The sequence below is a fragment of the Alosa alosa genome, chromosome 8 (assembly GCF_017589495.1).
Source record: "Alosa alosa isolate M-15738 ecotype Scorff River chromosome 8, AALO_Geno_1.1, whole genome shotgun sequence".
NCBI classification, from domain to species: domain Eukaryota; kingdom Metazoa; phylum Chordata; class Actinopteri; order Clupeiformes; family Clupeidae; genus Alosa; species Alosa alosa.
This window is the reverse complement of record NC_063196.1, coordinates 1,417,181-1,430,071: the sequence shown is the minus strand read 5'-3', so window position 1 is coordinate 1,430,071 and position 12,891 is coordinate 1,417,181. Positions and strand designations below refer to the sequence as shown.

Here is a 12,891-nt window from a genome sequence, read left to right as displayed (position 1 = left end):
AGACTTACCTAGCGCTTTCTCATGAAATCATTTGACTTAATTTAAGAAAAGTTTGACTTATTTTAAGACATCTCATCCTAAAAACAAGCAAATTTGTCTGCCAGTGCGTTAAGCAAATTTGTCCTAAAAACAAGCAAATTTGTCTGCCAGTGCGTTGAGTAAATTTGTCTTGATAAGACTCCTTAAAATAAGTCAAGGTCTTCTTAAATTAAGTCAAAATGATCTTACAGGAGAGCACTAGTAAGTCTTTCCATACTAAAAACAATACCAAATAGATTCTTTGATCTTAATAGAAGATTATTAACACTTGGTTAGATTTCATTTTTTGCAGTGTGAAATGTATAGTCTGGAATCGAACCATTCACCTCGCTTAATCCAAGGGGCGGGCAGAGAATTGTCTTTCAAACTGCCTAGGCATGCAATAGGCCAGCGCTACGACCATATCCGAATCCGGTCGGCAAAACGGCAAATACATCCTTCTTCAAAAGGAATGACTTAAGTGCATTGTGTTGCTCAACTATATAAAAAAAAAGTCCAACTCCTCCAAAGTTGACGCCAACGCCGATTCAAACAACCGCTCTTCGTTCGCCATAGCCACCTTCCTTGATGTTCACTGTCGCAGGACTGTCGTTATCCTGTTAAGCCCGCCTTAAGACTCTCTAACAAAATAGAGCGCTGTGATTGGATGACATCCACGGCGTCAGCCAATAGAAACACTGCAAAAAATGAATTCTAACCAAGTGTTATTGATCTTATATTAAGATTAAAAGATCTATTTGGTATTGTTTTTAGTATGAAAAGACTTACCTAGCGCCCTCTCAAAGATCATTTTGACTTAATTTAAGAGGACTTTAACTTATTTTAAGGAGTCTTATCAAGACAAATTTGCTTGTTTTTAGGACAAATTTGCTTAACGCACTGGCAGACAAATTTGCTTGTTTTCAAGATGAGATGTCTTAAAATAAGTCAATTTTTTTTTAAATTAAGTCAAATGATTTCACAAGAAAGCGCTAGGTAAGTCTCTTTATACTGAAAACAATACCAACTATATCAACCTATCTTGATATAAGATTAATAACACTTGGTTAGATTTTGTTAGATAAGCAGTTTTTGCAGTGAATCCCTATGGTTTGATACTAGACGTACAAGCTGAGCAAATTAATTTGCCGCCGCTAGGGTGCATCTAGATTTCTAGGCTAAACGGATCTCCCATAATCTGACAAATCTGAATAGGTTTTGACAGTTTATCTTCAATTGCATCCACCAAAATATGTGATAGTCAAACTGAGAGGGTCAGAATGTACAGGGAGGAAAAATATCTAAAGCGAAACCATTACTTGGCAGCGATGCACTGCAAAAACTGCTTATCTAATAAAATCTAACCAAGTTGTATTAATTTTATATTAAGATCAAAAAATCAAGTTGGTGTTGTTTTCAGTATTAAGAGGCTTACCTAGTGCTTTCTAATCAAATCATTTGACTTAATTTAAGAAGAGTTTAATTTATTTTAAGACATCTCATTCTGAAAACTTTCTCTCTCAAATTTCTCTGCCAGTGCACTAAGCAAATTTGTTCTAAAAACAAGCAAATTTGTCTGCCAGTGCATTGAGTATCCTACATTTGTCTTGATAAGACTCCTTAAAATAAGTCAAAGTGTTCTTAAATTAATTCAAAATGATCTTTCGAGAGAGCGCTACTGTAGGTAAGTCTGTTCATACTAAAAACAATACTAAATAGATTTCTTTGATTAATAACACTTGGTTAGATTTGAATTTTTGCAGTGTGTGACAGTTCTGGGAGGACATTTTTAAAAATCACTAAAAAATATAAAAGTGTGCGGTGGCCACCTCTTTTTATACTAGAGAAAATGTATTTAACGTTATAGATTTTCATATTGATTAAATGTATAGTGATTAAAGGTACAGTATGCAGTTTCAGGTATTTTTGGCAAATGTAGAGCTCCCTCTAGAGTCGTGATATATTTATATTTTACATTTCAGCACAAATTAAGCCCTGGTGAGTTACCTCTCTGATGTGTTTCATTTGGTCCTTGATTAAAATAGGCCTATAATGTAAATATATACATCAACAAATGCGACTTCCTGCGCAATTGCTGACAGTATCTTTAAGGTGTAGTCCCATCGGGGTAGGTTTAGTTGGGGATCATTGTGACTAGTCCCCATTAATATTTTGAGATGACAAAATTGTCCCCATGAGTGGTCTTCAATTGTGATGCTAACTTGTGTATGAGAACCTTTTCAGCAGATGCCACCATGACTATTCCATCCACAATACAACTTTTTGGACGATAAACATTAATGTGCTTCAGACTCTTGCTTTGGAAATCCTGGAGCAAACTCCTTTGTGCTATTTGGACCGACGGCCAGGACAGGTAGCTCAAAGTAAGGGTCCTCCAGGGGTCAATGTTCCATCAGTCGGCATCAATGAAGTCAAACAAACGTAAATTTAGCACCAAACAAAAATGAGATCTCCCCCAAAACAAGTCAGGCTGCATGAGTGAATAAAGTGATGAAGAGTGTCGAGTGTGGGAAAAGCTGAGGACAGAAGAGTTTAAAATAACGTTCACAGTGCTTTCTGTAATAAACATGTCTCTTCTTCAATAGCACCATGGCTTTATGTCTTCATTAAGAGCTTATGACAGTCAGTCAGCCTTTGCGTAAACAAAGGCTATACATTTGAACAAGTGACCATTTGACAACTGCTATATGAACATTACATAATGCACCATCCATTTTTCTTTGAAACACCCGCATTTTGTAATTACAACCGCAATATGTAATAACTTATTAGAAAATGCGGTAAAATTTATTACATATTGCGTTCAGGCAATTTATTACAAAATGCAGCAGATTATTACAAAATACAGCAGTTGTTACATAATGAAGTGAAAATGTATTACATTTAGTCAAGTTAATACATAATGCGGTGTTATTACATAATGCGGTGTTACAAGGGACAATAATGTCTTTGAGCTATTTCCGTCTGGATTTAATCCTAAGCACATCATGAAAACTCCCTTGGTTAAAATAACCAATGACCTCCTCTGAGCAACTGATGTTGGACCTCTCCATACTCATGCTCCTGGACCTCGCGCAGCCTTTGACACCATCTCTCATCTTCTTCTCCTGTAGCCTCTAGCCAGCATTGTCCATGGCAGTGTTCATCAATGGTTCACTTCCTACCTCACTGACAGGACACTGACAGGTTTGTACATTAATGAGCTGCAAGTTGGAGAGTTCTTCCAAAGAGGTTCCTTCGGGCTCTGTGCTGGGGCCTCTGCTGTTCATCATCTATCTCCTCCAGTATCTTTTGATGACATGGTGTTCAGTTTCACTGCTATGCTGTTGACACCTAACTTTACATGTATACATGTAACATGGTGTTGCAGTTCCACTAGGGGCGATCGCGAACAAGTGCAAAAACAATGGGGGTCTATGGAGCTAGACGGCTAAATTTGTCTCTTTCACCTGATGAGAAATCTTGATTTGATTGTAGTTTTTGCAAGTTCAACATGGATTATAGGTCGAAAGTTGAATGAACGAGTACTTATGTCCTTTCGATTTCTTACAGGTTGGGTCGTTGCCCTTAACACGCTAGCATTCTGCTAATGAATGACATCATTGGCAGGTTTGAAAGGCTTTTTAGAACAAAGTAATGTTTGCCGATTCTCGTGAGATGTCTATGGGTTGACTGTTGTTGAAGTTGCATGGCTGGTTCTCTTGTTAGCGAGTCACTATGGCTATGCTGTATGCTAGGTGAACAATTCCCCTATTACAAGTTTGTTTAGCATCAAATTGGCTTCATAAAGGTTATATTAAGGTGAAAATATTGAAAAGTGGACCTTTAAAGAGGTGGCAGAGCCAAAAAAAGCCCTGGTGAGTTACCTCTCTGGTGTGTTTAATTTGGTCCTGCTAATGGTTCTGCTAATGAATGACATCATTGGCACATTTGAAAGGCTTTCAGAACAAATAAGTGACTCAAAAAATATAATACTCAGCAGTGTGTATTTTCTTTGCCCCCCCCCCTTCAAATGCAACATTCAAATTTCTAGACAAAAAATTATATCCTGAAAAATGTCCATAGACCTCCATTCATTCTGTACTTGTTCGTGAGACCTCACATGGAACCAGAGGAGGAACTGCAACCAGTTCAGAAACCAGAAGTTTCCCGAGAGTGAACATTCTCCCCTTATTAGACATTCTCTGAAATTACCTATCACTAAATAGCAATAAGACTGAACTACTGTTGGCTCAAAATAAGCTTTTGCAAAGATGGATACCTTCAGCCTTTCCCTATGGCTGCACCATACCTTGTGCCAGGGTCAAGGGCCTGGTTTAATATGGTAAATATGACATCACAGTGTTTAATGGTTTTATGATATGTATTTGTATGCTTATTTGTGAAGCGACCTTGGGTGTCATGAAAGGCGCTTGTAAATCAAATGTATGATTATTATTATTATTATTATTATTATTATTATTATCATCATTATTATTATTATACATACTCAGGACTGTGTTCAAAAAGTATTATGGTGTTACTGTATAAGCCTTTACAGCTTAAAGTGTCACAAAGTTTATTTGACCCCTTGACAATGGCAATGACTACATTTTTCTTATTTAAAGCAGATTGTGGGAATTTGCCAAATGATCTTTATGTGTACCCATATACCATACTACTTTACTTATTGTATGTGATGTCCCGTTCTAACTTCTAAACACATTTAGAGGTCTTGGCATATTTGGCTTCAGAAATGTTTCCCACACCACAGACTAAACCTAGCTATTGGTTTCATCTAAATACTTTTAGAATAACCATTATGATTCATAATGTTGAAATCACTTCATATGTTGAATGATAGCAAGGTAATCTCATCCATTTCCCCGCAACTTTTTTCATTCTATGAAAATATATATTATGAAAGTGTAAAAAAAGTTTAGCTCCCAGGGTTAAAAAACCTGTGGTATTATCTACAATATTTTCTACCTTATGCCAATATTACAATATAGGCACATTATTGAGACAAAAAAGATGTAAAAACAGTATCCTACAAAGTACAATGCAAATGGCCATACGTATGTTAATTAAATGACAGCCCAATAAAACAATCTAGAAACAATAAACAGAAAACGTGGAAAACATTTAGTGCCCTAGTACACTTAGAATGAAATACATGCTTAGTTAATAATAGTTAAATGAACATACTTATATGTTTTAGTGTAATCCAGCCAGACCCCACAAATGACAGAGCCCACCATCCCAGCCAAAACCAGGGTTAGGCCAATCCTACCAGCATTCTTCTCTTCATTCTAGCAGCAAACATCAAAGAAGATAGTAAGAGTCTAAAGCATATAAAATAACACTGTACAATTTTATTAGACATTGCATGAAAAGCATCACACATGCAATTACAAACAACATGCTTGCATGCCAGGTGCATTTTAGATGGCAATGTGTGAGGAAAAGCACAAGAGGCAGAATTCATATCTTTCATAAAATAAGCATAATTACATGAAAATGCACTGTACTGTTATCCAAAGTCTTATTATTATTATTATTATTATTATCATAAGTGTTACGGAAACCAGCGCACTCCACTTTCGACATTCGATTACTTTGACATCATTCTCAATACAACCCCGCACACCAGTTGTAACAAAGGGTCGACTCTAGAGTAGTGTGATTGCATGCCTCCAAACCAGCCATTCAGAAAGCATGCTGCCCTCCGGGACGGTGGCCTTGTTAATACAGTAGGTGAAGAAAATTCTGGAGAGAGCTGGCGTTAAGTGACCGCATGTGCTGTTAAGATGATTGTCAAGACATATAGTGTTTCAAGCTGTATTTTACCGAAAGTGAAATGCCTATGGTGTAAGTGTGAACTTAACCACCCAGAAATGTTAGGATCCATCCTTTTGAATGTCGAGCAGTGCCTTGTTCCTTATTATGTATGCCTACGTGAATTGTGTACCAAATTATGCTGTACTTACCTATTAAATATCCATCAGTAGTGCTAATGGTAAGTTGGTGAGGTCATGCAATGTTCAGCTAAGCTAGGTTGCTATTGTAACACCCAGCAGACAAGTGTAGGCTATAGCTCATGTTGTAGCTTATGTTAATTTGTATTTAGCACATAGCTGATCATTGCCTCTCTTTTCATTATCTCTTGCAGAACCACACACACACACGCACACACACACGCACATACACCCATGCACATAGGCATATTTATTGGGATGTAGGCATCTTTTTGTATTTTTGCAATAAACCTGTTGGAAGAACATTTTAGTGTGCACATTCTGACCGATCCCCCTCAGCGGCCACAGCTTTAAGTTGAACTCAAGTTGAAGTTAATGTCCACCAGAACACCAGTGCAAGTGGTAGCATAGTTTGACGCTGGTGTGTGGTGTTGTATTGAGAATATTGTTGTCAAAGTAATCAAATGTCGAAAGCGGAGTGCACCGCACTCATGTCGGCGCCGGTCTCCGCAACATTTTATTCTTCTAACCAAAATTTCCCGACCCAATTCAAATTGAACCATTTAACGTAAAAAAACGTCATTCAAACTTTGGAACATAGGTTTTCAAAAGGAAAAACTTGCTATGACTTTTCATTTTTGGAAACCCATACTTTTTGAGATATTAACAAAAAACAAGCTTATTTTTTCCCAAAGGCTTTGCATTGGCTTTATGACATCATAAAGAGCTAATTAAACTGATTTGCACCTTTATCACCTGCCAGCTGCTCAACTAGGCCCCCTTCTTCTGTTTCTCTCTCCATTCAACAAGGACACAAGGCACCTTCCATCCAACTTTCTCTCCATCCATCTACTTCAAACCATTCATCCAACCATCCATTAAAGGTATACACATGCATAGTTTCAGGTATTTTTGGCGACTGTAGAGCTCCCTCTAGAGTCGCGATATATTTATATTTTACTCTAGCATTGTAAAGAGCCTACTTCTTGTGTTCCCCCAGGACACAATGAAAATGCAGCAGAGGAGTCAGTGCATCACCAAACCCTATATTAGTAGTATTTACATATCTATCCAACCACCCAGATGACTGAATGAATGAAAACTTTATTGAAATAAAAAATCAACAAGAAGTGTTCAAAAGGATAAAAACACAATAAAACTCCACAAGTTAATTTAAGTGGTGAGGACAAGGTCCCTTCCACATTCACCACCTTTTCTCTGCCAACCATGTATGACCTCACCCACTGAAGAGATGTATGTAGATATGGTGGTGGCAGCGCAAAACAGGATCAAGGGGGCCTTCATGCACTGTAGAATGGTTTGAGGGGGCCCGGCATAAAAAAGTTTGAGAATCCTTGGCCTAAAACATCAACGTTTTGGGCAGTATTTGGTGGTTGCATGTTAGATCTGAAGTGTATTGGGTCACAATGGTCTGTCGTTTTTAAAAAGTGGATCCCCAGAAAAATAGTTTGGGAAACACTGAATTAGACTGTCTGCCTATCAACATCCATTTAACTGTCTTATCAACATCCATTAAGCTGGTTATGTTTGAAACAGTAAAAACTGCTGCCTTTTAAGATATCTAACTGAGGAGCGAGGTAGCAAGTGTGGTTTAAAACCCCCAAAAAAACACTTTTTGCTGCCTTCTAAGATATCTTAGAATTAACCAAATAATGGTAATTTTTGAAGGCAGCATCGATGCATCCTCCATGCTCCCTATTACCCCATGATCCTTTGCGACAACGCATGAAACAGCTGTGAAAAGTAAACAAAGATGGCGGATGACACCGATAATGGCTGCTGAATCTGTCGAAATGTGATTTGTTTGACATTTATTTGCTTAGATTTGTCAAGACCTAGCGATAAATATGTATAGTAATATCTGATTATACCATTGTTGTAACTATTGATAGCATCAGGTCTAATATATGTGCTGTCTGTCAAACTACTTTCTACTGTTAGCCTTCTAGCTTCTGTAAGCTAATTTAGTTTAACATTATGGCTTTTGCTAACGTCATACCATAGTGTTATCCAAAGATTCTAAGATGCATTCAAACCGAAGTCATGTCTAGTGAGACAGCTCTCTATTTAGGCAGGGAGTCGATGCCTTCTGTTTCGAAAAGACCCTATGTCTATCAACATCCATTAAACCATCTGCCTATCAACATCCATTAAAACTATATGTTTATCAATATCCATCAGTATCCATGTCCAATTCAATTCCTACCTAGTTACCTCCATAGCAACCAACATAACAACATTACCTTAGCAACAGCCTAGCAAGCATTACCATAATGTCAACCTAGCAACCGCTATAGCAACCAACATGATCACCATAAAAACCAGCATAGCAACCACTTTATTGAGCAAAGCAACCACAATATCTACCCTAGCAACACCCAAACAACCATCTCAATCACCCTAGCAAAAACCTAGCAACCACCACTATAATGTCAACCTAGCAACCACCATAGCAACCAACATGATTACCCAAGCAACCAGCATAGCAACAGCTGTATTTGGCATAGCAACCACCATATGTACCCTAGAAAAACCCTAGCAACCATCTTAATTACCCTAGCAACAACCTAGCAGCCACTACTATAATGTGACCCTAGCAACCACCATAGCAACCACGTTATTTAGCACAGCAACTACCAAATGTACCATAAGAACACCCTAGCAACAACCTAGCAGTCACCACTATAATGTGACCTTAGCAACCATCACAGCAACCACATTCTTTAGCATAGCAACCACCCAATTTGTACCCTAGCAACCATCTTAATTACCCTAGTAACACCCTAGCAACCATCTTAATTACCCTAGCAACAACCTGGCAACCACCAATATAATGTCAACCTAGCAACTACCATGGCAACCAACATGATTACCCTAGCAACCAGCATAGCAACTGCTCCATTTGGCATAGCAACCACCATATGTACCCTAGCAACATCCTAGAAACCATCTCAATTACCGTAGCAATAACTTAGTAACTACTAAAGCCCACTCTTGAAGTTCCTCAGAAATGCAATTCTAGTTTTGCTTGTAAGTTCACTAAATTATTCATAATTTTATGATATTTTAGTAAGTTCACTAAATTATTCATCAGTTCAATTATTCATTCAGTGTTTGAGTAGATACGCTAAACTTAGATTGGCTAGCACCAACTGCTTGACATAAACATATTTGCTCAGATGGAGGTATGTAATACAGATGCATTAGTGAATAAATCAATCTCAGCGCAGTATGTTCCATTCTCATGTGCCTCTCCAGCACCATGGTGTTTTTGAATACAGTGTACCTGCATAGGCCTACCTTGTAATAGAATATGATGATCTGATTGAGCAGTGTGGAAACTGAGTAAAATGATCCTGTCATAATCCCTAAAGAAGAGTAGTTTAATTAGACCATCTCACTGACTGTATTTAAACAGTGCATACATGACATATACAATGTACAGTAAGTCAAACTGAATTTGTTACACCAAAACTAATGCTCTGCAAGTACTCTACAAGTCCTTTAACAGTAATTCAAAAACATTATACTTTGACTATGACTGTGTGTTTTAATACCAGAGACTGGTAGCCTGGGTGTTCCCATGCTGCCTTGCGCGCGATTTGATTCACGCTGCTAAGGCAGCCTGGAGACCATGGAGCAAATTTTCGCCTGAGATAGGGGACCAATCACAGAACAAGGGGGAAAGCAAGACGATGATGAGCTATGCACAGACGCATTTGATAGACATCCGTGGCACCCAATAAACGGATCTGGGCATTTTTTTCAAATACGAGAAAATTAACGTTTGGTTCCCAGACCACGTCTCATTGAGAAGTGGTGGCGCTAGCCAGGCTAAGAGACTGGTCAAAGTGCTTGTGATCGTTCAGGTCAAACATTGTGGTATGTCACCAGTGTAAGTCAATGACTGCAAATTAAAAAATAAAATAAAACTTACCATAGCTGATAGTCAGTAGAATGAAAGACTTGTTCTTCAAAATATTAATAATAGATGTCTTGTAGGTGTAGTTGGTTGGCAAGCTTTTCAGCAGAACAGCTTGCGCACGACTTGGAGGCAAGAAAGGTCTGTCCTTTATCACTGTAAATATACAGCAAGCATTGTCATTAGTCTCATTAGTCTCATTCCACACCATGTTGCCCAAATGACATATTAGACATACCCCTATAAGCCCCCTTTGAGGCTTAGTGAACAACAATTCATATAACAGTCTAACAGGATGGTGCTGCCATGGAATGTACAAGGTAGCAAGCACTCATATCAAGTTTCATGGCAATTGGCCAGAGATTGAAATATGACCTCACTTCAGTTTGGCAGCTTCACCATCCATTTTGATTGACTATATTGTCTGAACGCCTTTCGTAAATCAAAATGGCAATAAGTAACTTTTGTGAGCATTGGTCTCAAGAGCATCAGTGCCATATTTTGTGATAAACAGACAACATTTGTGGAGCATGAAAACCTTTAAGTGGGCATTGCGATGTCACTGACATCACAATATCCTTGTGTCCAGGGTCCTTCAAGGTATGACCTGGATGTAAAGTTTTATTTTCAAGGCATAATAAAACGTATGGCACCCAGGCTAGAAATAGGCTAGCATATTGGTCAAATAAAATGTTTTTTGGATCTTATAATATTTCCTAGGGATATTGCATATCGATAAAATATAATTATTATTTTTATTATCATAATGATTTTCTCTATTAATTTGAGTTCCTTGTGGGGCTGGATACAGCAAATATATTGATCATTATGGAAGTTAGTGTTTTTGCCTTGGTTCGACTCTTAATTTGTTTGCAGATAATACAAAGGCAGAATACAGCAGAGGAGGCTCCTTCATTGAGGAAAGGGAGGAACACCCTCCCTAAAACTTCAGAGAAAAGTAAAACATATACAAAGTGAATTGCTAATCTGATAAATTACTGTTAATATTACTATTTAAACACTTTGAATGAACACAAATCTCTCCCCTAGGTCAAAATGCCAACAGCACCCCGTATCACAATTGAAAATTACTGCATGAAGTAGCTTCCTCCTCAAACCCCTCATTGATGTTCATTAAAAAACACCTCAGACCCCAGCAGCTTGTGAATCCCATTGTTTTCAATGAGCAAAGGAGGAAACTCCTCCGTTTGAGTAGGCGGGTCTAGCCAGAGGCTCTGGAATTTAGAACCAACAGTGAACCAATAAGCAGCTACCTACTCTGGGGGGGGGAGAGGCTATCAGTTATTACACCATGCAAGAACGTTATCTGCGGTCATACAGCAAAGAATTTGTGTTGAATGGAATGCGTTAGTTATGCATATAACTACTGTTCCCTGAGGGAGAGGAATGAGGTACAACACAGATACTATGGGAGTGTAAGCCAGTGTAATGGCCTGCACAATCTAGTGAGAGTGCCGCTGTTTAGACAACGCCTTGCCCTGCACCGGATTAGCAAAGCAGACAAAGAGTTGGTCACATCTCCAAAACCCTTGTGTACAAGTTATGTATGCATGCAATGCCCGCACTGGGCACAACAAATGCAGTCTTTCTTGTTCCTCAGAGGCAAACGGAGGAGGTGAAAAGGCAGATAGCTCAATCGCCATAGACTGATATGACCAAGGCAAAACCTTAGGAACATAAGCCGCATTAGGGTATAGACAAACCTTAGTGCCATCAGGTGAAAACTGAGTACAGGAGGGGGGCACCGAAAGAGCATGAATATCTGAGACACGCTTTGCTGAAGCCAAAGCTAGCAGGAACGACGTCTTGTAAGATAAAAACTTGATGTCCACAGAGTCCAAAGGTTCAAACAGGGAACTATATAAGGCCTCGAGAACGACAGGGAGGTCCCATGACGGCACTGATGACCTAGTGAATGGGCTCAGGCGCCGTACTCCCTTCATAAAACGGATGGTTAGCAGGTGCGCCCCTGGCAACACGCCCTCAAAGCCAACGTGGCAAGCAGAAATTGCAGACGTGGCAAGCAGAAATTGCATACAGGTAAACTTGAACAAACACAACTGCATCTTTTATTTGAGGCAATGTTGCACAAACAGACACACACATCCTTATTTTGCCCGAACATTGGGCTGGGAACATAAATGGTGTGGGAGAGAGGGAGTGCTTGGGAGACTGTGTGAGGGACGAACGAGTCCTCTTTGGACTGGGGCCCTGAAAAATATCGTCATGACACCTCTTTAGTGGCACTGATAGAAAGGCTGCATTGTCTCCCGAAATCGACAGCCCTTCTGGGGTTGAAGCCGCTAGGACGAATTCGGCTTCCTCCTCATTGCTGTGTCCCCCTGCGGGCCAGGCGCGGGAGGTCTTGGCCAGGTTGGCTGACGCGGCGCACCGGCTACCAGCTGTCTTGGAGGCGCAGGCGAAGCGGAGGCGGCCCTCTTGGCGGTAAAGCCCTTCGATGGCCCTTTGGGTCTGGCATCCCTGCGCGCCAGTGCACTTCTCAAAGCCTCCACCTTCCTTTTTCGAAGCTCAATGGACCATTGAATCGATTCCAGCGACTGCCCAAACAAGCCTTCAGGGGAGATGGGCTCGTCCAAGTGAGTGTCCCTGTCTCTATCCGGCATGTCTGACAAGGTGAGCCAGAGGTGGCGTTGAGACACCACGGTAGTTGCCATAGCCCTGCCCAACGACATTGCAGCGCAGTGAGATATCCTCAGGCTGTAGTCCGCGGCTACTTGGATTTCGCTTAGCAGAACCGTTGCTTGGTTACTGGGAGGCAGCATGTTAGCTCGGCGAGGCACATAGCCTGGTGCGTCTGCAGCAGCGATACGGACATAGCGTGTGCCGTCATCACCTGGGCTCGGTAGCTCTTCTCCAACTGCGCGGAAGAGAAGCGGCAGTGTTTCGAAGGAAGATATGTCGGACCCACAA

The 12,891-nt window shown here is 39.9% G+C and overlaps 1 protein-coding gene across 1 annotated transcript in view; it reads right to left on the bottom strand.

The window, feature by feature from the left end:
* Positions 1–12,891, bottom strand: part of flvcr1 (FLVCR heme transporter 1) — a 48,754-nt gene that overhangs the window by 26,486 nt on the left and 9,377 nt on the right. Inside the window, exons 3-5 of the mRNA XM_048250767.1 lie at positions 9,955–10,095; positions 9,318–9,385; positions 5,227–5,330 (exon numbers count right to left, since the gene is read on the bottom strand). Coding sequence (XP_048106724.1) covers positions 5,227–5,330; positions 9,318–9,385; positions 9,955–10,095 — 313 coding nt within the window. The remainder of the gene's footprint in view (positions 1–5,226; positions 5,331–9,317; positions 9,386–9,954; positions 10,096–12,891) is intronic.